The sequence below is a fragment of the Tubulanus polymorphus genome, chromosome 8 (assembly GCF_964204645.1).
Source record: "Tubulanus polymorphus chromosome 8, tnTubPoly1.2, whole genome shotgun sequence".
NCBI lineage: Eukaryota > Metazoa > Nemertea > Palaeonemertea > Tubulaniformes > Tubulanidae > Tubulanus > Tubulanus polymorphus.
Genome location: NC_134032.1, coordinates 375,126 through 401,297, shown reverse-complemented (window position 1 = coordinate 401,297; position 26,172 = coordinate 375,126). Strand labels below are relative to the sequence as shown.

At 42.6% G+C, this 26,172-nt stretch overlaps 1 protein-coding gene across 1 annotated transcript in view; it reads left to right on the top strand.

Moving 5' to 3' along the window:
* Positions 1–26,172, top strand: part of LOC141909578 (glycine receptor subunit alpha-1-like) — a 54,572-nt gene that overhangs the window by 18,952 nt on the left and 9,448 nt on the right. Inside the window, exon 2 of the mRNA XM_074800043.1 lies at positions 17,492–17,663. Coding sequence (XP_074656144.1) covers positions 17,551–17,663 — 113 coding nt within the window. The 5' untranslated portion in view covers positions 17,492–17,550. The remainder of the gene's footprint in view (positions 1–17,491; positions 17,664–26,172) is intronic.

The following is a 26,172-nucleotide window of genomic DNA, read 5'->3' as shown; positions in this document are numbered from 1 at the left end:
ATCGGTACACAGCAGGCGCGTATAGGGGCTTCAAGCGGAATCAATGTCATCAAAGAAGTGCGAACGGTCGACTGCCGTTTCGCCGGAAGTAATGACCACTGCCAGTAGAATCCGTCCGCGTGTCCCATTGAATAATCGCTTCGATATACGATATACGATACGCGATATCCGATCTCAAATTGATAGGAAATAACGGGGAAATTGTGTTGATAATCGCGAATCGTTCGTCGAACGTCGACTGTCGGTTTCCGTACGAAGGAAATGGTTGATACTGCGCCCGATTCTCGAGACGGCGCAGCTCGCATTGATGCGACATACTCGAGTCAATAGTGCCGCTATAGACTCGCTGAGTGTTGGTGCCAATGCTTGCTGTTAATGCATTTAATCAAGAGTTCATATGGAATTCTCTCTAGAGATTTTCTCCACGTACTGCCCTCTGCGACCTACTCTCTGTCTCCGCTAATGCCGACGAGAAATCAACAATCGATTTATTCAAAATCAACTCCGCGCCTGTTTAGTTTCAACGCGTCTCAACGTGTATTGATGACGTAAACATCCTTATCGCTGACGTTATGCTCTTTCAGATTCTCTCTCCTCCCCCTCTCGTCTCATCTCTTCTTACTCTCTTTCGATCTATTCGACCTAACCTTATACCGCACAGTCACTCCCTCTCCCCACTCTTTCCTTCTCTCTCTACTCTCTCCAGTCTTCTTCGGTTCCCTCTCCCCTCTTCCCATTCTCGCTCCCTTCCCTTACCCCACTCTCTCGTGTCACTCTCGCACCTCTCTCTCTCCACTATTTCCCACTGTCTCTATTCTGCCTTTGTTCCCCACTCTCTCCCCTCTTCCCATCTCTCTTTTCACCCCTCTTAGTATTCTTGCTCTCTCCCCTCACCCCTACCTACTATCTCATCCTCACTCGCTCCCCCTCACCTCTCTCCCCCGCTGTCTCCATTCTTCCTCTGTTCCCCTCTCTCCCCTCATCCTTGCTCCCTCTCCCTCCCACTCCCATCGCCTCCCCTCTCTCTCCCCTCGTCGCTTTCTCCACCATCTTCCACTATTTCCCTTCCTCCTCCCCCACTATCTCTCCCCTCTTCCCATTCTCGCTCTCTTCCCTTCACCCCCTCTCTCCCACTCCCATCTCCTCCCCTCTCTCTCCCTCGCGGTACGCTTTGTTCTCTGCTAAACGAATACCGCAAAAACGAATTCATTCAAGCATCTACTTTATGACTCGTCCCTTTACTATTGCCACAACTATCGATATTGACAACGATCTTCACTTCAATCAGCGCCCACCCACCCAGGGGATACAGGCAGCAACTGCGGTATAGCGATAGTGCCTAGTTTAAAAAAAAAGCTAAAACTTCCTCCGCCGGGAAACTAGATTCATCGAAAAACGAGCTCGGGGATTAGTTCGAGCCGCGTTGAGTGAATAGGATTGCCAGGGTAACGGCGGCACAACACAGACCGCACTTTTACCGTTAGCAAATTGGAAAAATAGGGTTTATACCTATCGGGACGGTATAGTTGCTATTATCATTCAATGGACTAGCAATAGTTTTCAAAGTATTAGAAAGTGAAATTTGTTAATTCGCTATTTATGAATTGTCGTATTCGATACCAATACGCTTTTCAGAGGGAGCAGTTTCGTGAAAAAACTTTAAGTTTTAAAAACGTCGGTCCTTGGTTTCACATCGTCGCTTGCTCTCAATTTTTGAATTGAAAAAATCCCAACAATCCACGGCAAATATCTGCATTTAATTTGCAGCTTTAAAATGGTGTATGAATCAAGTTAATCAAGCGAGGGACTGCGGAGCTTCGTGATATTCAATCGAAACTTATGTTTCAAAGAGAGTGAAAACTATCGCAACGATCGGGGGAACCTCGAGGGACCGCAACAAAATGGCGCCTAGAAACTGGAAACTGTTTTCCTCTTCTGGAAAACATGAAGCAACTGGTGCGAGTTTTATAGCATCAGATATTAGTTATTTACTTAATATTTAGTCATAGACGGGAATATCCATCTAAACCGCAGCGCTGGTGTTATAATCAATTCGTGTTTCAATTCCGCACGACCATAGAACCGACTGTAATTCGGGGCGAAGCAAATTCAATTTGCGAGCGTTTTAATCTGACGTGGTATAAAAACGGCGCCGCTTTTATGATTTCGATGTATCATCGAAATAAAGATGATAAATTATGCAAATAACGCGGACAGCGTGATGGCCATCGAAAACACCGTTTAGAGAGCCGATACTAGTTGTCTATTGTCGTTTATAACGGGGTTTGTTTTATTTAGTAGTTTTAATGTGCTCGCGCTTGTTGTATTAACTAATTGTGTTTACGAATGTAATTCTGAGAGCGCGATTAGTGAATTCAATAATACACTGGATACATTAATACTCGCTACTGGATCGTGAGAGAGAGAGAGGAAATTAGCGGAGAGCGTTTGTAAATTTAGAAGTGTTCGTAATCAATCGTATGGTTTTATGATTTCAGTTTATTATTCATAATTCTCTCTCCTCTTTCCCTCCTCTTTCCCTCCTCTCTCCCCTCTCCCCTCTCCCCTCTCCCCTCTCCCCCTCCCTCTCCATCTCCCTCTCCTGGCTCTCCCTCTCTCTCTCTCCCCTTTCCTCTCCTCTCTCCCCTCTCCCCTCTCCCCTCTCCCCCTCCCTCTCCATCTCCCTCTCCTGGCTCTCCCTCTCTCTCTCTCCCCCTTTCCTCTCCTCTCTCCCCTCTGCCTCTCCCCTCCCCCTCCCTCTCCATCTCCCCTCTCCCTCTCTCTCCCCTCTCCATCTCCCTCTCCATCTCCCTCTCTCTCTCCCCTTTCCTCTCCTCTCTCCCCTCTGCCTCTCCCCTCCCCCTCCCTCTCCATCTCCCTCTCCTGGCTCTCCCTCTCCCTCTTCCCTCTTCCCTCTCCCCTCTCCCCTCTCCCCTCTCCCCTCTCCCCTCTCTCCTCGATTGCGGATTGCGACCTGAATCTTAACATAAAACACTAACCGACGACCGCTAGGTGGCGCCACTGAGAGTAGGTCTTTCGGTGATCAAAAGCAGCTCATTTTCTTGCAGCAACTTTGATTTTCCAGGCACCGGAATAAAGTCTGGAGATAAGTAACTTATTCTTCACACGGCGGATGACCGTGAATGAAGCCAATACCACGTGATAAACTTTTTTACGTTTTTTCGTCGAAAACCTTGATGTAAGATATACCTAGAAATTTGGAACTTACGACTCTTTTAGGAGAACTGTATGTACCTTAATTAATGACGTCATAGCTAGATAAGTATCGACGACGTAACCATATAAGGAATAATCGACCATTGATAGTGCGGCTAATGCAGCGCGGGGGGAGGGGGAGGGGGTGGACAGGGGGGACAGGGGGATACAAATGGATTTAATGTTTCATACGATGTTATGCTAACACACCGGTCAATTTCCCGCGGACTTAAAACGATATTGATAAACTATAAACACGACGACTACTCGACTGCCAGTGTCCGCTACATTTAGCTAAATTACAATCGATTGCCGCCGGAACAACTTTCTCGTCAATTTTGACTTCGCCGGAATTCCGTGGCATCCCGCCAGATGGCGCGCTTCACCAGTTATCCCGCTTAGCTAGACAGAATCTGAGATATCACGGATAGAATTTGATGGAATCCGAAAATTTCGTGTATATTTTAATTTTCATCTTCAAATTTTCATTTCATGTAAAAACGGGGCAATAAAATCATAATTTAAACAATCTAAACAATTAATTAACTAAAATAAAAAATCCTTGGTATACTTCTGTTGCGTGAACATGTATTCCTGTCTTGCGCTAGGCTGAAAACAGCCTGCGCGGCCTAATCGAACTAGAAAAAAAACAAAATGTCAAGGCCGACACTGTTGTGCCATCTGATTGTGGTCTACACGAGAACAATGCATAAGGCGCGTTACTAATGAGGTATGAGGGAAGTGAGGGTCACAAGAGTGCTTGCGCATACAGTCACCAGTGTGGGAGAGGTTTAAGACTGTTATATGGAGATGTAATCAATGAATATTGAATTGTGATATAAACCAGTGACATACATTGCCAGCAGATACGTGAGAGTTACACCTAATCTTAGGTTACACCCACAAGTATCTCACCTGATGCAATCGCAGTGTATAATAGCAGTAATCATCGGTCGTGTGCTACATAGTACCTCATTCCCCGAATAGAGGGCGCTGTACGTGATGTCATAGTTTGTTTTCCATTTCGAAGGAGTTTTTGAGGAATTGATGAGTCGTAGAGACCTAGATCATTGTTTTTGACCATTTGTTTTAAGAGTCCATGGTTTGACTAAAGATCAAAGTTTGTTTTTGTCCGTCAGTGCCGGAGACTTGCCGTACATAACAACAAAAGATTGAATCAGGGGATTTAGGAACTTCGAAGGTCCGTTATGAAAATCACTTAATGTGCCTGACCACCAATAGAGGGTGTTGCACGTGACGTCAACGTTTGTTTGCCCGTCAGTGCTGGATACTTGTCGTATATAACTAAAAGCGATACAACTAAAAGCTGGCGTGGTGGTGACCACACCAGCTACAGTAGCTGCAAGCAGGCGTATATAATCAACTTTCTTTTTCCGCGATGTTCGTTGTCGATGTTCCGTTGCGCTCTGATGACCCGAACTCATAAACGAACAACTCGCTTCGTTAAACTTATTCCTCTCGAAAACTATCGGTTGTCGAAAATCGAACGTCGTTTTCAGACCGCGGCGCGCGAACAGACATTCGTCATTCGAGGTCGTCGACCCCGGCGCGCTTATGACGCATTGATTTATCCGCTTTTGACGCGGGAAACATTCATTTCGATAAATAAAGAGGAAATGCTCGTCCTTGCTCGGGTGACCCCGGGTACACATCGGTTAGACGATCTACTCTAGAAAGATCTGCCGATGATCTGCCGCCCTTAACGCGCCGAGGGAAGATCTATCGGCGGCCCAGCTGCAGCTATTATTGAAATTGAATTTCGATCAAAATATATCGAAAATTTTGTCGAGTTCAAATGATTAGTAAACAAGAATCGATGAACAAAAAATAATTCGTGTCTCATTTTTGAGTGAACACAAAGTCCGACCAAGCATCCCATCTAGATTTCGAAGCCATGAAGATCTTTATAGGAGTGTCAGTAATTAACATTAGCTAGATTTCGATATCTTTTTTTAAATCTTGAAATAGGGTTTTTGGGGACAGGGAGATTTTTATATCTAAGGCACGCCATCTGGTGGGATAGCTAGTGATTAGGGCTTGTTAGTTATACTCGGCTTGAAGATGGAAACATCAACAGGAAAGTCTGTCCTAAGCATCATTTCTAGATTTCGAAGCCATAAAGATTTATATAATAGGAGTGTCGGTAATGAACTTTAATTAGGATTAGGATTAGGATTAGGATTAGGATTTTATTTACACTCCAACCATTTCTATGGATGGTACATGGAGTGGGACTATGAAATATACAATATTTACAATCAACAGAAAATATAAACTTGTCTTAATGAAATAAAACGAAGTTTTTTGCTCGAAAATAACTCGATTTCGCTAAAAAATTCTCCGCGTGCCAAGTCATAAAACATATGGCGAGTCCCCGGCGATGATGAAATTCGAGCGCAAACTCGTCGACGCTGAGGGATATTTTCTCAACGACCGCCGGGTGTCGTTTCGAGGGACGAGCGCGTGAAAAAGTTTCCCCGATGACGAAACGATTTTTTGAGCGATAGGACAAAATCTGATGAATTATTGAGATTAATCTGTGTATCGAGCTCGGCGAGGAAATACAGAATAAGGCGCGTAATTCGATTCGGTTTCTTGCGCGCGCGTAACTCTCAATCTTGTCGAAATAATCGACCTTACAAAGCCTTATTTATGATTTGATTATTCATGAGTGAAGGCTTCTGTGCGGGAGACAATAGGACAAGACATAGGATTGAGTGAGAGCGTCAAGTTACACCCGACACAACTGTGAAACTGGATTCATAGTCTATTTTAAACCCACACACTGTTGAATAATGATCCTCAGTCAAATTAAGCCCACACAACTGTGGAACTGGGTTCGTCAGAGTCAAATTAACCAACAAAACCGTAAAACTGGGTTCAGAGTCAAATTAAACCAACAAAACCGTAAAACTGGGTTCAGAGTCAAATTAAACCTACACAACTGTGGAACTGGATCCACAGTCAAATTGAACCCACACAACTGTGAACCTGGATTCATAGTCTATTTTAAACCCACACACTGTTGAATAATGATCCTCAGTCAAATTAAGCCCACACAACTGTGGAACTGGGTTCGTCAGAGTCAAATTAAACCAACAAAAAAGTAAAACTGGGTTCAAAGTCAAATTAAAACTACACAACTGTGGAACTGGGTTCAGAGTAAGATTGAACACATATTGGGGAACTGGATCTGGATAGAACTGAGTCAATATATGAAGGCCCCCAAACCAACGATTAAAACCAAACAAAATTCTGAATTTGTCTAGAAGGAATCATTATATTCTAACGCATGTAACGTTAGAGTTTCTGACGCAGTCAAGTTTCATGTATTAATAATCATGACCCGAGGGTAAAAACTGCACAAATCAGCATCTTCATTTCAATATTATCAGAAATAAAGTGCTCCATCAACCCACCTGAGAGAGATGAGAGTGAGAGGGAGAGAGCGGATAGAGTGAGGGGAGGGGGAGAGAAGGGAGAGGGAGGAGGAGAGAGAAGGGAGAGGGGAGAGGAGAGAGATATAGAGTCTGGAGAGAGCGGAGAGAGTGAGGGGAGGGGGAGAGAAGGGAGAGGGAAGGGGAGAGAGAAGGGATAGGGAGGGAGAGAGGGAAAGGGGAGGGGGAGAGAAGGGAGAGGGAGGGAGATAGAGAAGTGAGATAGGGGGCGGAGATCTTTCACCTTAAATATCTCTCCCTCATAAAGTAAATGGAATCCTATAAAATGCTGTAAGCGCAAATTGTGATTGCGACAAATTTCCAACGACTGAAAGATCAAAAACTTCTCGAATCGTTTTCAAACATCATCATTTCAGAAAAATTACATTTTTAACGAGTAAAATTCTGAGAATTGCTTAACCATTAAACCCGGTCACATGGCAACATGACGTGAACTTTTGATGTAAACTCTATTTTTTGCGTAAACTCCTCTGAATCGCGAGCATTCGCTTTGAAGGTTTACTCGTTCTAATAGCAGGACTTCATTTCGAATTGCCCACGCGGAATTTTTATTCGGTCGTTTTCTGGAGCGGTATTCAGCTTTGAAAGATTAGAAACCGCTTAAGTGAGACACAAAAACATAGTTTTTACCCGTCGTGAATCAAAATTTAAAGGTCGCGATATTTCAAACTCTCTAGGGACCATCGCCTGCTGTAAAGGGGAGTCCGAAATGTCCATGGCTTCTAAATTCGTTCTTAGAGCCCATGATGCGTTTTATATTTGTTTTGGAATTTTTGATATTAAACAATTTCGTATTAGATCTGCCAGATTTCTACAAACCCGGGGCCGGTTTTATGGACTGGTATTACCTTTAACTCGGGGGCTAACTTAATTCAAAATGAATTCAGTCAGCCCCCGGGTTGTAGGTATTACCGGCCTACAAAACCGGTCCCTGGGTCCAGTTCCACCAGTTCGGAGTTAAGATTTGACCCTGGGTTAAAACATTGAAAATGAACTAACTTTAACTCAGAGCATAACTCACAACTGTGGAACTGGATCCTGGTTTTTATCTTAAAAATCAATGCTTTATTTCAATTGTTGCTTCGTGTGTTATGCTAAAGTAGTCCATTGGGTCAGGGCTAGTTTTAGTAGATTAGGATAGTTCCAACTCTAAGAGTAAGTGTGTACGTTAAGACCACCCCACCGTTCAGTAATCTGGATTTATCTGTTCCGTTCACTAACAGACAGTCTTTATCCCCGTTATAAACAAAGATCTCTCTAACCTAACCGACTCCGCTAAACTTTATTGCGAGCTATTCGGAATTGCGATGATAACCAGATGGTTCAAGTTAAACACTGCAGTTTTTTCTCAATTCTAGGCGTCTTAATTCTTGTCTTCAAATTTCTATGCGGGCGAATTCTCGGTTAGATCAAAGTCAAACTACCCAACTAAATGTATATCGAATGCTATCCGGAAAATGTGTATTGATGAAGACGATTTAAAAAACGTTCCTTATGATACAACTGACCAAAACCGATCCATACCCTAACCCTGCCCAGGCCGTAACCTCGATCCTAGCAGGACTCGAACCTACCACCTCCAGCATGTCAGCCGATACATAGCGGGTGGTGTACTAAAATGGGTTTGTAGTGATGTAGCGGGTGATGTACTAAAACGGGTATGTAGTGATGTAGCGGGTGATGTACTAAAACGGGTATGTAGTGATGTAGCGGGTGATGTACTAAAACGGGTATGTAGTGATGTAGCGGGTGATGTACTAAAACGGGTATGTAGTGATGTAGCGGGTGATGTACTAAAACGGGTATGTAGTGATGTAGCGGGTGATGTACTAAAACGGGTATGTAGTGATGTAGCGGGTGATGTACTAAAACGGGTTTGTAGTGATGTAGCGGGTGATGTACTAAAACGGGTTTGTAGTGATGTAGCGGGTGATGTACTAAAACGGGTATTTAGCGATGTAGCGAGTGACTTTCGATGAAAAATCAGTTGTATAGTTTAATCGATCAATCGATTCGAGTTCAGCGACAACAGTCAGTGGAAATACCGATCACAACATTCCAGCTAGTTACACCGGAAATAGAAACATCGCATCGATTCGCTTCCGGTTATCAGTGTTCTCCAGTTTGACGTATTGAACCTCACAATCAAGCAGTGGAAGCTTAGCTTAGTGCGAAGAAAATACTTTCAATTTGGCGTCTAAGCGTTTTGTTTTCGCTTTGTAACGAATAATAACCATATTGATGATAGTAGTTTATTCAACGTTTCGACATTAAACTGATAGTCATCTTCAGGAATACTGATGTTGTCCTCATTATAATCATTAATGAAACACTCTGAGTCCGTGTTGTAAAGATAATATAAAATCCCTGCACACTAAGAATAAAAAGAGTCTGAAATGTTTCCTTGAGCTAGTGTAGTTTATTCAACGTTTCCACTATATCCCAATAGTCATCTACAGGAATACTGATGTTATCCTCATTATAACCATTGATGAAACACTCTGAGTCCGTGTTGTAAAGATATTATAAAATCCCTGCACACTAACAATAAAAAGAGTCTGAAATGTTTCCTTGAGCTAGTGTAGTTTATTCAACGTTTCGACTATATCCTAATAGTCATCTTCAGGAATACTGATGTTGTCCTCATTATAACCATTGATGAAACACTCTGAGTCCGTGTTGTAAAGATAATATAAAATCCCTGCACACTAAGAATAAAAAGAGTCTGAAATGTTTCCTTGAGCTAGTGTAGTTTATTCAACGTTTCGACTATATCCTAATAGTCATCTTCAGGAATATCAAAACGGATAGCTTACTTAGCGTTAAAACGGATTTTCCTGAAATCTTGTCTCGTGTCTTAACGTATTTAATCGCTGCCCGTTTTGAATCGATTTCCACTTATTTCCACTTATTTCCCGCATGTCTATAAAACACGGCGCTGTTAGTTTCCTATGAAATGATTTCCGATCACATTTTTATCTTCAGACTAAACGCAGATTATCGTCTACCTTCGATAATCCGTCAATAATCCGTAGCCCGTCCCGAATCGACCCGCTGGTGCCGATAACGAAACGGTCGCGGAATTGCTGGCAATATTGACTGGCGATACCCCGATGGATGAACATCCATTTGCTCCGGAATTTCTTTTCGAGGATTTAATTCGGCTCAATTGTGTTTATAATCCGGGTGGATGTACGAAACTGAAAGCTTAATCCGGAAACTGAATGCATCAATATCGATTTTCTTATAATCGCTGGATTCATGGCAGATTAAGTTTTATATATTCAGTACATGTATTTTGAAGTCACAGTACAAACTGCTGTGCTAGTAGACACATCCTCCCTCAGCAAGGATTCTCAAACCTGATGACATCATGAGACTCTGTCACAGTACAAACCCCTGTCCTAGTAGACACATCCTCCCTCAGCAGGGATTTGAACCTGATGACATCATGAGACTCTGTCACAGTACAAACCCCTGTCCTAGTAGACACATCCTCCCTCACAGGGATTCAAACCTGATGACATCGTGAGACTCTGTCACAGTACAAACCCCTGTCCTAGTAGACACATGAGACTCTGTCACAGTACAAACTCCTGTCCTAGTAGACACATCCTCCCTCACAGGGATTCAAACCTGATGACATCATGAGACTCTGTCACAGTACAAACCCCTGTCCTAGTAGACACATGAGACTCTGTCACAGTACAAACTCCTGTCCTAGTAGACACATCCTCCCTCACAGGGATTCAAACCTGATGACATCGTGAGACTCTGTCACAGTACAAACCCCTGTCCTAGTAGACACATCCTCCCTCAGCAGGGATTCAAACCTGATGACATCGTGAGACTCTGTCACAGTACAAACCCCTGTCCTAGTAGACACATCCTCCCTCAGCAGGGATTCAAACCTGATGACATCGTGAGACTCTGTCACAGTACAAACCCCTGTCCTAGTAGACACATCCTCCCTCAGCAAGGATTCAAACCTGATGACATCATGAGACTCTGTCACAGTACAAACCCCTGTCCTAGTAGACACATCCTCCCTCACAGGGATTCAAACCTGATGACATCATGAGACTCTGTCACAGTACAAACCCCTGTCCTAGTAGACACATGAGACTCTGTCACAGTACAAACCCCTGTCCTAGTAGACACATCCTCCCTCAGCAGGGATTCAAACCTGATGACATCGTGAGACTCCGTCACAGTACAAACCCCTGTCCTAGTAGACACATCCTCCCTCAGCAGGGATTGAAACCTGAAGACATCGTGAGACTCTGTCACAGTACAAACCCCTGTCCTAGTAGACACATCCTCCCTCAGCAGGGATTCAAACCTGATGACATCGTGAGACTCTGTCACAGTACAAACCCCTGTCCTAGTAGACACATGAGACTCTGTCACAGTACAAACCCCTGTCCTAGTAGACACATCCTCCCTCAGCAAGGATTCAAACCTGATGACATCATGAGACTCTGTCACAGTACAAACCCCTGTCCTAGTAGACACATCCTCCCTCAGCAGGGATTCAAACCTGATGACATCGTGAGACTCTGTCACAGTACAAACCCCTGTCCTAGTAGACACATGAGACTCTGTCACAGTACAAACTCCTGTCCTAGTAGACACATCCTCCCTCAGCAAGGATTCAAACCTGATGACATCATGAGACTCTGTCACAGTACAAACCCCTGTCCTAGTAGACACATCCTCCCTCAGCAGGGATTCAAACCTGATGACATCGTGAGACTCTGTCACAGTACAAACCCCTGTCCTAGTAGACACATGAGACTCTGTCACAGTACAAACCCTTGTCCTAGTAGACACATCCTCCCTCAGCAAGGATTCAAACCTGATGACATCATGAGACTCTATCACAGTACAAACCCCTGTCCTAATAGACACATCCTCCCTCAGCAGGGATTTGAACCTGATGACATCGTGAGACTCTGTCACAGTACAAACCCCTGTCCTAGTAGACACATCCTCCCTCACAGGGATTCAAACCTGATGACATCATGAGACTCTATCACAGTACAAACCCCTGTCCTAGTAGACACATCCTCCCTCAGCAAGGATTCAAACCTGATGACATCATGAGACTCTGTCACAGTACAAACCCCTGTCCTAGTAGACACATCCTCCCTCAGCAGGGATTCAAACCTGATGACATCGTGAGACTCTGTCACAGTACAAACCCCTGTCCTAGTAGACACATGAGACTCTGTCACAGTACAAACCCTTGTCCTAGTAGACACATCCTCCCTCAGCAAGGATTCAAACCTGATGACATCATGAGACTCTATCACAGTACAAACCCCTGTCCTAATAGACACATCCTCCCTCAGCAGGGATTTGAACCTGATGACATCGTGAGACTCTGTCACAGTACAAACCCCTGTCCTAGTAGACACATCCTCCCTCAGCAGGGATTTGAACCTGGTGACATCATGAGACTCTGTCACAGTACAAACCCCTGTCCTAATAGACACATCCTCCCTCAGCAGGGATTCTCAAACCTGATGACATCATGAGACTCTGTCACAGTACAAACCCCTGTCCTAGTAGACACATGAGACTCTGTCACAGTACAAACCCTTGTCCTAGTAGACACATCCTCCCTCAGCAAGGATTCAAACCTGATGACATCGTGAGACTCTATCACAGTACAAACCCCTGTCCTAATAGACACATCCTCCCTCAGCAGGGATTCTCAAACCTGGTGACATCATGAGACTCTGTCACAGTACAAACCCCTGTCCTAATAGACACATCCTCCCTCAGCAGGGATTCTCAAACCTGATGACATCATAAATTAGACTCCCTTCCGTCATGATGTCACCTCTAAACCCGACCCAGATCCTTCCTTCACAGATATTTGAACCCGATTCTGTTTAACACTGATTATCGATGAAAGCTCAGTGAATTCCTTTTTTTCGTATCGTTTTTTCGACCAATTCATCAAACACTGTGAGACGTGTATAAATTCATCCGTTTGACTCCATCCGTGATCTCTTTAGAGGTCGAATATTTCTCACAATAATGCTCCCCATCCTCCTCTCATGATCTACACGTCACCCGACTCTGATCTCTCAAATCATATTCGCTCTAGTAATAATAAGCTCGCCGGTACTTCCCAACAAATCTCATATTCTTATTTGTAATTTATAAGTAGCTTTCCCCCTCTCTCGCCCTCTCTCCCTCTCGCCCTCTCTCCCTCTCTCCCTCTCATCCTCTCTCTCGCCCTCTCTCCCTCTCATCCTCTCTCTCCCCCTCTCTCTCCCTCTCTCTCTCTGGTGTCTTTTTACATCCGCTCGCGGTACGGTATATCTGATATTGACGAGGAGAGTGTTTTCCGTCCCTAGAAGATTGGAAAGTGGAACCCGCGGTCGTTTTTTTACGCCGATCTTTCGCCCGCAATCGAAGCGGTTGGCGCACTTCAGTGTTTATCCAGTTTTTAAGACTTTCGAAATTTAATGTCGAAGTTTTTTTTTACTAGATCTTTTTATTTGAAATTCTTACGCAACAAAACATGAAACTTCCATCAGTATTGGATAAAAGACCACCTACGATAGCGAAAGGAGTCTTGAAAATAATTTTTCCGACGATTCATCGCATGAAAGGACCCTTTGTTACATATTGCGCTGAATATCAGCAAAGATACCTTCACGCAGATGTTTCGTTTTCTATATTAGTCGATAACATTGCTACCAGCCTGCTACGAGTCTGCCAGGAAACAAAGCAAATTTCAACGTTACTTGAATATAACTCAATGGGGTACCGGCACCAGATGGCGTAACAATGCATTCAGTTATATTCATAGAAAATGACTTAGATGCCTCCAATACATGTATTGTTTAATAGTGCATGTATGTATTGCTAATAACTTTGTTTTATCGGATCCTCGCCTGCCATCACGTGGAATCCTCGATTGCCGCAGCAGCGGTGCGGTTACCCCATTTTAACCAAAACGTGAACTTCAACAGCGTCTGCGCACCATTTTTAAGATGAATTTTAGGGACATTCATAACGCTAAATCAGGAAGCCGGAATTCTTTTCCGGCTTCAGGCACGGCCGCATTCTTAGCCCTAGAACACTAAATCGAGTAATCGGATGTAATCCCGTCAGTATTTCCATAATCATCGATGTCCTGATGGTTTTATTAACATCGCGGATATTGTTGAGCCATTTCTGATAAATTGGATTCCCAGACACGGCCGATAGAGATGAAATAAAAACCGAACCACTCAGTGTCATGTTTACCAGTGAATTATACAAAACCCATTAATTACAAACTGCATAAATGTATACAATATTTGGCCGGTTTTATTGTTCTATTATCTCGCTACAAAATCCATTTAGACGTCTATAAATAAAATATGTTTCCCCGTGGTATTTTTTGGCGCTGCATTTTTTGCTGCCGTTTCCAAAATTCCTAATCCTCGATCATTTATAATCTAGTTGCAAAGTGCGTCTGTCCGAAATAGTTTGACACCCGTTAACGAACTTGTAGTCAATTGGGTTACCCCCGGGTCAAGGATAAAAACGTGTCTATAAAACCTTTCTCTATGATTTGAACTAACTGGATTTATTTGAAGCCAGACGCTTGAGGTTAACTTGCCTACAACGAGTTTATAAGATTGGGCCTTGAACTTTAGATGAAACTGGCTATGACTGCAGTAATTGATGTCCTACTGTACGCTGGCGACACCTGGTGGATCCTCACTTGCCGCAAGTGGCATCCTCTGTTGCCGCGGTAGTTGATGTGGTACTGCGCAGTTGCGGCACATGGTGGATCCTCGCTTGCCACAAGTGGAATCCTATTGATATCCCAATGCGCACTGGCGACACCTGGTGGACCCACGTGACTGTGGAAAATTCGAAGTTTGGGTATATGCAAGCTATTTTACGATTTATCGCCACGGCAACGTTTTTTTAGCGATCCCGGGTGCCTTGATTTAGTGTTATCTCGACGATGGAGTACTTATTATTTTGTATCGATTTCCGGCCCACTTCAACTCAAATCGTTACCGTTTGATTAACTTTTAATGACACAAATCAGAACTTAATGCCACCAATTAGGAATGATTATTTCCCGTTTTATCGAATAACAATTGCCGTGCAATGAGTTCGAGGTGAGCCCTGGTAATTGGGTTGATAACCATCAGACAGCGGGGCGCTCCGACTGAACCGCATCCGCACTGAACGCTATAACGACTACAACACGCCGTAAACACTGAAAAAACACGCGAATTAAAAAGTGCTTGATAACACTTGATTACATAGTAATAACCCGGGTTTAAACGGCAAGTTCCGAGGGGAGGAGGGGAGAGGGGAGGAGGGGAAACAAATCGTTATGAGTTAAACACCAGATGGCGCAACAATGTATCAATTTCTATTAGTGATTGTTACTTAGATTACGTATGGATCATCCAAGTTCCAGTAGTTGTCAATGGTTTAAACAATCGTATGAAATATTCCTTAAAGATCGATTTATTCAAGAATGGCGGAATGAAATGGCTAACGAAGATACAATTTGTAATTATAGACTGATTAAAAAAGAGTTTGAGAAATGCCTACGAAGGACCCGAAATTATCGATGAATATTATAGATAGCCTGAGTTGTGTTCTGTAAATATTTGGTTTCTTACATACTGTATTAAGATTAGTATGATTTTCTATATCCTAATATATTGACATTGTCAGGACGAATGATTGAAGTTAAAATTAAATATTCGTATTCGTTTTTGGCTAGCCGGTGTGTGGTAGCTACGACTGGTCGGCACGAGTTCGGCAGATCCGAATACTTACCGTGCATTGCACTCGTTGTCAGTGTCAAAATATTTTGTGAAATTTGGATACAATTTTCATGTTTTCGGGGAAGTGAATTATTTCCATTCTCGAATGATTTATTCAGGTATCCGGGAACTTCATATTTTAGATACGTCCTTTTTCAATAGGAAAGTGCCCTTCTCTTGAAATAGAACTATGAGCGACGGTTTCTTAACGTTTCACTAAATTTGAATAAATTTTACGAAAATAATGTTCGAGGCGGCACGTTTCGGAACTATGCGTTTCACCTCTAATGGAAAACGCCTCACTTGCCACAGGTGCGCGCTAGTCGATACAAGCCTCGGGCTCTGACGAAGGTTTCTTTTAATATACACATGTTAGACACATCTCGCGACCTGATCAGTTTCATGTTTACATCGAACTAATCTCCCCGAGCATCGGGGAAAAGTTTCAAGGACGTCGCCAGAATGTTAAAGGTCAAATCTACGTAAGGCACCGCTGAACAAACGAATGACCATATAAGATGCAGAGGGAGCGATGAGGGAGAGACGGGGAGAGATCTTTAGGAAAAAGCCATTTAGTTAAGTGGTCACAGATTTCCCCCACGAGAAAAACGTTCTGCACGCAAACTTACTGAACCGCGTTAGTCTGCGTGAAATCCTTTTAACCGCACACACGAGCGACGTAGAGCACTTTAACTGGAGACTCTGTATTTTCGTTCGTCTTCCTTTGACGTCACTTTCCGATTGCACCGCGTGCCCCCCCGCAATTTCCCCGAAATATAAATTCGCGTGTTTGAATATTTGAAAAATCGACGACGCTGACTGGAACAGGCCCATCGCAGGCTAATACTGTTCAAAAACGTTACAGTATTTTCATGCGCCATTGACAGTAAATCGTTGAGAATCATAGGAATGATTTGTGTCAATGTTTAGATAAAAGGCTTTTAAGACGAAGTGAAAACTGATTGTCGAGTTAAAAGCCCTCAACCATCTCACTCCCTTCCACCCGCCTTCTTTCAATTCGATTCGTTCTATAGATCGTCCCCTCTTTCCCAGGAACTATTCTTCCCCGTTCGCCATCCAAGCCTTTCGATTGTTCAATTGCCAATCAGAGTTCGCGACTCCGATCCCTTTCTCTCGCGCTCGCTTTCAACGCAATGTGTTTCATTCTCTGCTGGGGGTCCTTACGACTCCTTGAATCTTTAAAAACAGGAAATGACCTCTAAACGGAAAATGTTTTAAAAAGTGCTTGAAACTCCTTTAATTTGAGCAAAATGCACAAAGTTTCCTTGAAAACTCTTTCAATTTTGAGAAACAGTCTAATAGAAGTTTACAGTAGACAACTACGCCAAATCGGTACAGTTGTGAACAGGATTTTTTTAGAATCAGAAACTGAGTTAAGTATAGTGATAGGATGAATATTTGCTCATGAAACAACTTAATTAATAATTTTTCTGAGGTAAACAGCACTGATTTATTTAGGAGGAGTCTGTATGTAGACGTTCCTCGAAATTTGAAATTGAATTTATTAGAGTATATTGAATATATTCAGAGATAACCCATCTGTAGAGGGCCTGGCGGGCTTGGATAAGTTAGGATAAGAAATCTGTTTACAAAACGAGTAGTTTTGTAAACAGTTTTCTATATACCGAGATAAACAATGTACTGATTTAGGAGGATTATGTCTGTAATCGGGATATGAAAGTTATGCAGACGTTTCGTCGAATAGTCTCCCTCAAGACTCCTTGGAAACTCAATGAATGATCTGTAGTGACCCTGTTCCTTCGCCGTCTCTCCTCTTTACCATGTCCCACCCTCCCTACGCCCCATCTCCGCCCCTCTTCCCTCCCTCTTTGGCAGACGATACTTCATTCCGATAAAAAGCAATCGAAAAGTCGATCGCTCTCTGATCACCGCTCATACGAGTCATAGTAAATACAATTTGAACATATCTACTGATAATATGATATATATTTATTTGTTGTATATTTACAGATTAATCTGAATGTTGTGGGGGCCGGGGGAAGTGCCCCCTAGTGTCAGGGCTGGGCAGTATGAAAGTAGATGCGGTAATATTGCTGGTGCTGATTACTAATTTGTTGTTGTTGATGGTGGAACCGTATTCGAAAAACAACCACACTGAGAAAACGAATCGTCTTCTGTCGCAGTAAGTACAATCAACTTTTTCTATTAATTATCAATTCATTGATTAGATCTATTCTTACGGTAATTCAATCAATTTTATAGGTAAAAATCACTGTGTTTTTGCAATAGGGAAGTTTCCAGTTTCCAGGCGCCATTTTGAGGCGGTCCCGCGGGTAACCGCATTGTTGGACAGATTTTAACACTTTTTAATCTAAAACCTCTAGCGCGATTAATCGTCATCCATCCCGCCTCTTTTGGCACAAAATTTAAACTTATGAATCGTTAGAAAGGTGACGATTTCGATTGTCTGATGATGTTTATTTCATATTTCTCGGCTACAACAAATCGAGAAACCCTCTGTTCCAAGCAGTTACTAGTTGAACTCTTATTGTTAGAATGGAAAGATAATCTAGATGACCCTTTTTAGTATAAAGCGATTTCTAGGAAGAGGAGATCGCTGCTTTGCGGCCATTTTTAATCAAGTTTCACTTTCGAAACGCGCGGAATGAATATCGTTTGGAGAAATGAATATTGTTCTTGGTTTTGCTTGGCGAACGCAAATGCAGCGCGATCATAACCAACGTCTGATTTCCCGATTTCAACGCCGAAAACGAAAAGGCAAATCAAGCGTTAACGTCGATAGATTGTGTATGTATGGATAAAAGTAACGTTATACGTTACGTTGCGAGTCAACGCTCCGTAATAAACGCAAATACACAACGTTAACCGCGACGTCGTCCCCGGGAAATCGAACGCAATCATCGCCGTCGAATAAACGTAAGCAAACGTTTCTTTACGTTAAAGCAACAACGCCAAAGTAACGCCGCCGCCGCCGCAGCCGTTTCAACGTGTCAATACAATTTAACGGTGAATGGCGTCATTTCCTGACTCGGGCGTCAATCAACGCTTAATTCAACGTTTGATTAGATTTTCAGACGCTGTAGACGTTTCTATAGCCTTTCTAGTCGACGGCGTGAAAACGTTTACGTTATTATTTGTTTTATGACGCTAAGGCGACCGTTTTCAATGGAAGTCGTCGACGGATAGGCGGATTGTTTACGTACCGGTATCTCAGCGTTACGTTTTGACGTAACGTCGATATGAAGCTCCTATTGAGAATGTTTCAATACGACTGGCAGATCTTTATCTCTAGCTATAGATAACGCAGCGCGACGCTATAATCATCGCAAACGAGAAGATTTCTAGAAGATTTTCCCGGCTAATGAAGTTGAATTGCTATCGTAGAATCTGTCGAAATACAAGATTAAGATTTATGTAATTCTTTTTTGAAGTTGCTTTGTAATCTAGAGATCTAAAGATGACAATGCAACAGAAAACAATATAATACAATATATTGAATGTTATTGCTCCTTGATGAAGATGACAAAGACATGACATCATCGGATTTATTACAATAAAGATACAAAAAATGAGGAAAATGTAATACAATTAGATACAAAACAATCAAAAATGCAGAGAAATTATGGTATTACTTCGGTAATACACCAAACAATTTCAAGTTCCTAATACAAGCGCAGTTAGGAATAAGATATTGAAGAACATACATCAGGATTTCACAGCCGTAACTGCCCAATAGAGGAAGGCTGTTTTCGTCCGTATTACAGTTATGATTAAAATCAAATGTTGACCATCTTGCAAGAACAACTCAAGACGCCGTTTCAGCAATTGATTCGGTTTTTTTAGCCGGTCGATCCGTCAGGTGGCAGTGTTGGTCAACCAGCAAATCACATACATTAACCTGCTTATCCTTATTCTATTCAGGAGAATAAACGTTGCTCGCTCCGGTGCTTTCCCTCTCGCTACCCGCTCGCTTTGAGCTGACCAGCTGTTTCTGATTTTTACGCCATTCGCTCTCGCACTCACCGGAAATCCAATCGGTCTCCACATCCGATTACCTTTACACCTCTTTACCGCGAGTCACGTGACATACGCGTGTATCGAGATCCAGTCCGTCGACCGTGAAATCGATGTAACCGGATGTTACAGGTATTTCGCGTCGTGAACGAGACCCGTACGGCTGGAATTAGGTTCTTTACCTTGTGTTTACACGGCACGGTTTGTTATCAGCCCTCTTACAGCGGCTAGCTAGCACTCACAGAAAAAAAAACTAATTAGTTTTCGATCGACTCTCCTCTCACCGTGGACACGACAAGTCAATAATGATTACGGAGGATGAATCTAGTTTCACTACTCAACCCCTCCTCATCCCCGTGTCCCCTCCTCCCTCTATCCATCCTCGTGTCCCCTCCTCCCTCTATCCACCTCATGCCCCCTCCTCCGTCTATCCATCCTCGTGTCCCCTCCTCTCTCTATCCACCCTCGTGTCCCCTCTTCCCTCTATCCACCCCGTGTTCCCCTTCCACCTCCTATTTCGGTAGATATCGCGGATATTTGTCACCCGAGTCAGGGGTAATTATCTATAAGAACACTGTCGCTTTTTAGCGCGTCGTGATTTGACCAAAATCGTGTAGAGAATATTAAGTTGTTCTGTGGTGGTTTTTGCACCGACCACACTGAGCGACTACATGTCGTCAGCAGGTGGATATAGCAGCAAAGGATCCGCCAGGTGTCACTACTGAGCAACTACAAGGCGGCACCTGGTGGATATAGCAGCAAAGGATCCACCAGGTGTCGCTAGTGTGGCAGTAGGATGTCAACTACTGCGGCAATGGAGGATTCCGCATGTGGCAAGTGAGGATCTACCAGATGTCGCTAGTGTGCATTCGGACAACTATGCTGGATATTTGTCAAATTCAACTAAAATCTACCCATAATAATTTCTCAACTTTTACATTCGTGCTGTATTTGAGCCATGAAGATCAATCTGAATATCCCCACAATAACTCTCATGTTAGACTGGTTTTAAACGGTCGTCCCCTCCCCCAGGGCTGATACGCGCCGTGTATTTCACGTAATTAACTGTTAGTTCCAGGTCACGTGATGCTGTCAGCCTCGATTCGCGACGCCTCTGATCAAAATCAGTCGCAGAACGCGACACACAGCAGAGGGTCGAGAATAACGATCGCCGAGACAGTTGCGTGCGGGATACAGGCGCTCGTGATGAGCGGTGATTCCGCGCGACGGGCACAGGTGGTCGCATTAAACAACATTCGAAGAAAATGAATTAGCTTCTATCGGGCGTTATCCGATATGACAAAGTCGCGTTACAGAAAGGGGAAAGGTCGTGCGTTAATCATAATGTATTCAACATACGATTAATTCCAGATCGCTTTATTGGGTGTTTTCAGAAGCATCTTTAAGTCAGTGAAACTTTCAAAATTATGGATTCCCTCAGTCTCTTTGAATTAAAAATATCATAGAACCATATTTGATTTACGTTGCTATGACCTTGTTACTAATGAACTTCTCAGGGCACCAGAAAATACGACAGTATGAAATTAATCAAATTATCCTTTAAGGGACGAAATTCTGGGGTTCGTCAGAACTGATCGTTTTTTTTTCTGAGGTCGATGATACGATGTTGCGATGCTGAAGGAATTTGACAGAAAGCTGATGTTTAGGGTCTGATCGAGCACCATGAACCCCCGATACCGATAGAACTCAGGATGAAAATAATAGCGAGTGTTTTGTGCTGGATTACGTAGTGTAATCAATCAATCGAATCTGAACTGAACCTGACTGGCGACTAAACCTGCAATAAACCCTAGAGAGAATAAATAATGAATGGATTGATTGTCTACACAGAGAAAGAGAGAGAGAGATAAAGTTGTAGGATCATACACACAACATTTAACATTACACATGAATTCCCTCGTCATCTACTAAAACTGAGATCTTTTAATCATCCGTGAACTCGAGACTCCGTCATTCATGCAAAATCTCAATCTTTGAGCAATTATAGTTGATGTCCACACTAGCGACACCTGGTCGATCCTCACTTGCCACAGACTAAATCCTCTATTGCTGCAGTTGTTGATGTCCTACTGCACTCTAGCGACACCTGGTGGAATCCTCTATTACCGCAGTAGTTGATGTCCTACTGCACACTAGCGACACCTGGTGAATCATCACTTGCCACAAGCGAAATCCTCTCTTACTGCAATAGTTGATGTCCTTCTGCACGCTGGGGACATATCTGAGAAGAAATTCATCATCGCCACCTGATGGATAGTGAGAAATACTCGCTTGCCGCTGTCTATTTCCTGGTGCTTGTAGCAGATCGCTCAACTGTCGTCTTGTCGCGTGATTTATGGGCGCAGAATTTTATTCATTAGAAAAATGACTGCGTATTGAAACTAGTAGCGATGAGAACGAGAGAGGAGAGTTTGTTTAAGACGCGAGACAGATCTCGGGAAGGCAATCAGTGGAATTTCATCCCCCGCGGCCGCCGTTTTCGCTGCTAAATTAATTTCTGCTCATTCTCTCCTGCGGGCTGAGTTTATCTTAGAATGTAAATTCTTTATTGTTTCAGAAATTGAATTTCGTTTTGAAAATGTAATTTAGCCGCGCGTATAAAGCGCTCCAAGGAGCGACTTCACACGCTGAGCGATAGTGAGCGATAACCTTGTTCATTACTCTCCGTGTTTGGTTCAGTTTTCGTGAGGATAATCGATTTGCGTGAAGAAAAGTTGATACAATTTTAATTGAAATGTAGAAGAAATTTGATTATAGCGAACTAGTAGATGATACAAATATCATTTGTCTCTCCCCTCCCTCTCTCCTCTCTCCCCCTCCCCCACATTTCTCCTACCTTTCTCCTCTCTCTTCCCCTCTCTCCTCTCTCCCCTCTCCTTTCACCCCCTCTCATCTGCTCTCTACCTCTCTCCGACCTTTCTCCCATCTCTCCTCTCTCCCCCTCTCCCTGTCTCCCCTTGACCCCCTCTCTCCCTCTCTCCCTCTCCTCTCTCTTATTCTCTCCCAGTATGCTATATTTCTCGCTGTAACTATGGTCACGTGTCACTGGCCGCCGGAGCGCTGATTTAAACAGCGATATTTCAGTATTTTTATACGGAGTCGAATAATGGATATTTTCTGTAGATATCGCGTGCGCAGTCCAGTCCATTTCCAGTTTTTAGCATTGATGGATTTACCGGCACAATTTATCGCAAATGAACCAGACAGACAGACAGGCAGACGGTATAACACGCCAGTTTCGCCCAGGGGCCGCAATTTATAAAATCGACGCTCTTTATAGAATATTTCTATTACGCAGCTAATTGTATACGGCATTAACGATCAATGAACGAGAAAGGACTTGGTAATATTTGCGCCCCCTTTCCAATCTCACTCCCCTCACTCACTCACTCACTCCCCACCCCATTCGAGCTATCTCCCCCCTCTCCCCCCTACCCAACTATCATCACCGATATACGTATGAAATATTAAAACCAATATAAAAACTGATGATGAGTTTTTGTATTGGGAATATACGTAGAAGGTACTGATCGAATGAATGAACTCAGTGTTCAGGAGAATTCTATTGATATGTTGAACTTATGATGGAGCTGATGATTTATGTCTGAATCAGACATAAATTAAATTAACAATAATTATCAGTGAAACTATCATTCGCGCGGTTTTCGGATCGTCGATGAAGTCGGAACTGTAATTGAGCTATACAGAGTTGACTGTTGCGTGCAGCAGGGAATCTCTATCTATCTACAGCAGCCATCTTTCATTATTATTCATTACTCCCGACACAAACTTGATCCTGGACATAATTAAAACATATACTTTACGGCGGTATCGGGTTCCTGTGAAGTCGATAAATCCGGAGACAAACATCGTCTTCATTCCGTTAACAGACGAGTGACAGAGATGCGCAGTGATACAGACAGAAGCCGTCAATTTCACTGCATCTGATACGGATCTAAATCCACTGCGCTCTCATCACCGCTCGGAGGAGGTTACGCAGACTATCTCCCTCGGCTTGTTGCAGCTGTTTTTGTCTCAAGTGAAAAGCATTTCAATAATCCGTGCAATTTACCAGCAGTAGCGGAACAGTTTGTCTCGAGACGAATCGCATGATGTATTCATTCTGGCATATTGTTCTTACTTCTCTTGTTCGGTCTAATCAATAATGTTTTCAGGGCGACAAAAGGTGAAAGATTGTGAGAAATATGTTTAGTAACGAGAATCTGATTTATTCAAGAATTAATTAAATAGCTAAGGCTGGAAATTGAAACCTCGGATTAACACAATGCGCAATAAAGAGTAACGGCTCCAGAAGTTATCCCGGAGTACACCTATTATTATTGTATTCAAAGGTACAGATTGATAATTTGATGATCGAACTATTTTACGTCTATTTTACAGATAATTTTCTAACCAGGACAAGGCCAATCCTTTGATCTAATGGGAATTTAATTGGTTTAATACAATCGTTTGATGTGTCGAACGCTTTGTACAAGTCTATAGATCGACACCAACAGTTGTTTTTTGCTATCCAAACTATGTTAAATCTTATCGATTGTTCACGTTCTAACTAGAGTAAAAGCCGAAGATTGTATCTTCCTGAAACCTAATTCATTATAATGGATAATATCTACCAAAATATGAGATTTAAAGCGATCGTTGCAATCTTTTGCCAATATTTTTGGAAAACATGACAAAAAGCTATCCCCGTACTGGTTTGTGAACATCGTTACGTTTGATAACTGATTATTTGAACATTTGACCATTTTCTCGCTTATTCAAGTAAAAAACAATATTGATAGTTTAACAAATTCGATTCTGTTCCTAAGAAATACTGATTTGATTTATAACTAAGAGAAATTTGAAATGTGACTGAGGATCTTACCTTCGATTTATAAGGCTCATAAGGTTTTTTATGTCGCTCGTCGACATCGTGTTTTTGCTGCCGACGTTCATTAAGGATCCAATTCGTTATTACATTCACTACGCGCGATTCGGCGACTCGATCAAAAAATTTCCTTATTACCGAATTTCTCCGCGAGAATTATGCATATGGGGAAGTTTGTTTGGCAAAGGATTTATGATATTTCGAAATTATTCAATTGTCATAATTCATTGCGAAAGATCGCCATCACTTTTCAGTTACAACTAAATCGCGGGGTTTTCGGGGTTACGGCACTTTTCAATTCTTGTGTCAATTTCGTACTTTTACACAATCGTAAACAAACAATTCCAGAAAAATTTCGTCTATTTGAAATCACCTGAATTCGTTTGAATCAGATCCATAATAGATCAATAGAGAATTGTGCAGCTTGTGACTCCAGAGTCGTCGTGACGATGAGAATGGTGTAGGTAGACACTCCTGAGTCAATGACTCCTATTAAAACGAATCTCTCTGTCCGTCCAAAAAAGTAGACGTTTACATATTTAGTCGCCAGACTTGTGTAATAGTTGATATTTAATCAGTTTTTTCATTGTCTCTGATGTTTTGCGCTCCTACAGTTAAAACACGGGAGATATTTCGATTTTCAGATCGTTGATTATGAATTGCACACGTCAGTTCATTGAATATCTATAGATCAGTCACTCAGACTCAAATTATGCGATTTCATGAAATCCGTTTGTCATTTTTTCCCAGTTAGATTTATTTTACACCTCGCCTGCCGCTGGCGGTGTCACATCTCGGATTGTATTTCGATATAACGGTTGTCAATGGTTACAGCGGTTGGCGGATATTGATGATAATGTCTTCATGGGCTTTTTTGTTGACAATTTTTTACGTCCCTTGTTGTTCACGAACCGAAACTGTTTAATGCGTTACGTGGTTTTTCCTTTCATGAACCTTATCCTTCTCCCCTCCTTTTCTCTCTTTCTCCCCCCCCCCTCCCCCCTCTCTCTCTCTCTCTCGCCTCTTCTATCTCTATGTCTTGTTTCCCTCTGACATTAACGCAATTTTAACATAAGCATCTTAATAACGACAATCACAAGTAATGGCCCTAGAATTGATCCCTGGGGAACACCTACTATTGTATTCAAGGACACAGATTGATAATTTGATAAACGAACTATTTTACGCTTACTTTGTGAGTAATTTTTAACAAGTCAAGGCCAAGTCAAGGCCAATCTCTTTGTCCCGTGGGAAGTAAATTTGTCTAATAAACTGTAAATCCTGTCGAAGGGTTTTTCTGATATTGTTCCACTTTTACACGATGAATACATCATCACAATCTCGATAAACTGGCAAAATGACATGATTTTGAATTTCAGATGGACAGATTTTAATTCAGCAGAAATCAATCATATTTGTCCAACTGCACACTAGCGCTACCTAGTGGGCCATCGTGAAGCACAAGTAGGATATCGAAAACATTCAATTTTATTAAATTGGTAAATTGTTATTTTTATAGAGGATTCTGGATCGAAACTGAGCTATTGCGCGGCTACGACAAGAAAATATCGCCATCTGTATTCACAGGTATTCACCGACGGCTCGTGGCGCCCTCTCGTGTCAATAGATGTTCGTTGTGTTAGTCGTATCGATCGGTTTTATATAGTGTGTATAGTGTTTTGAGGATTTCTAGCTGTTTTTTTCTCTTTCAGGAAATTCTAGAAATAAAAACCAGTTTATTTTCGCT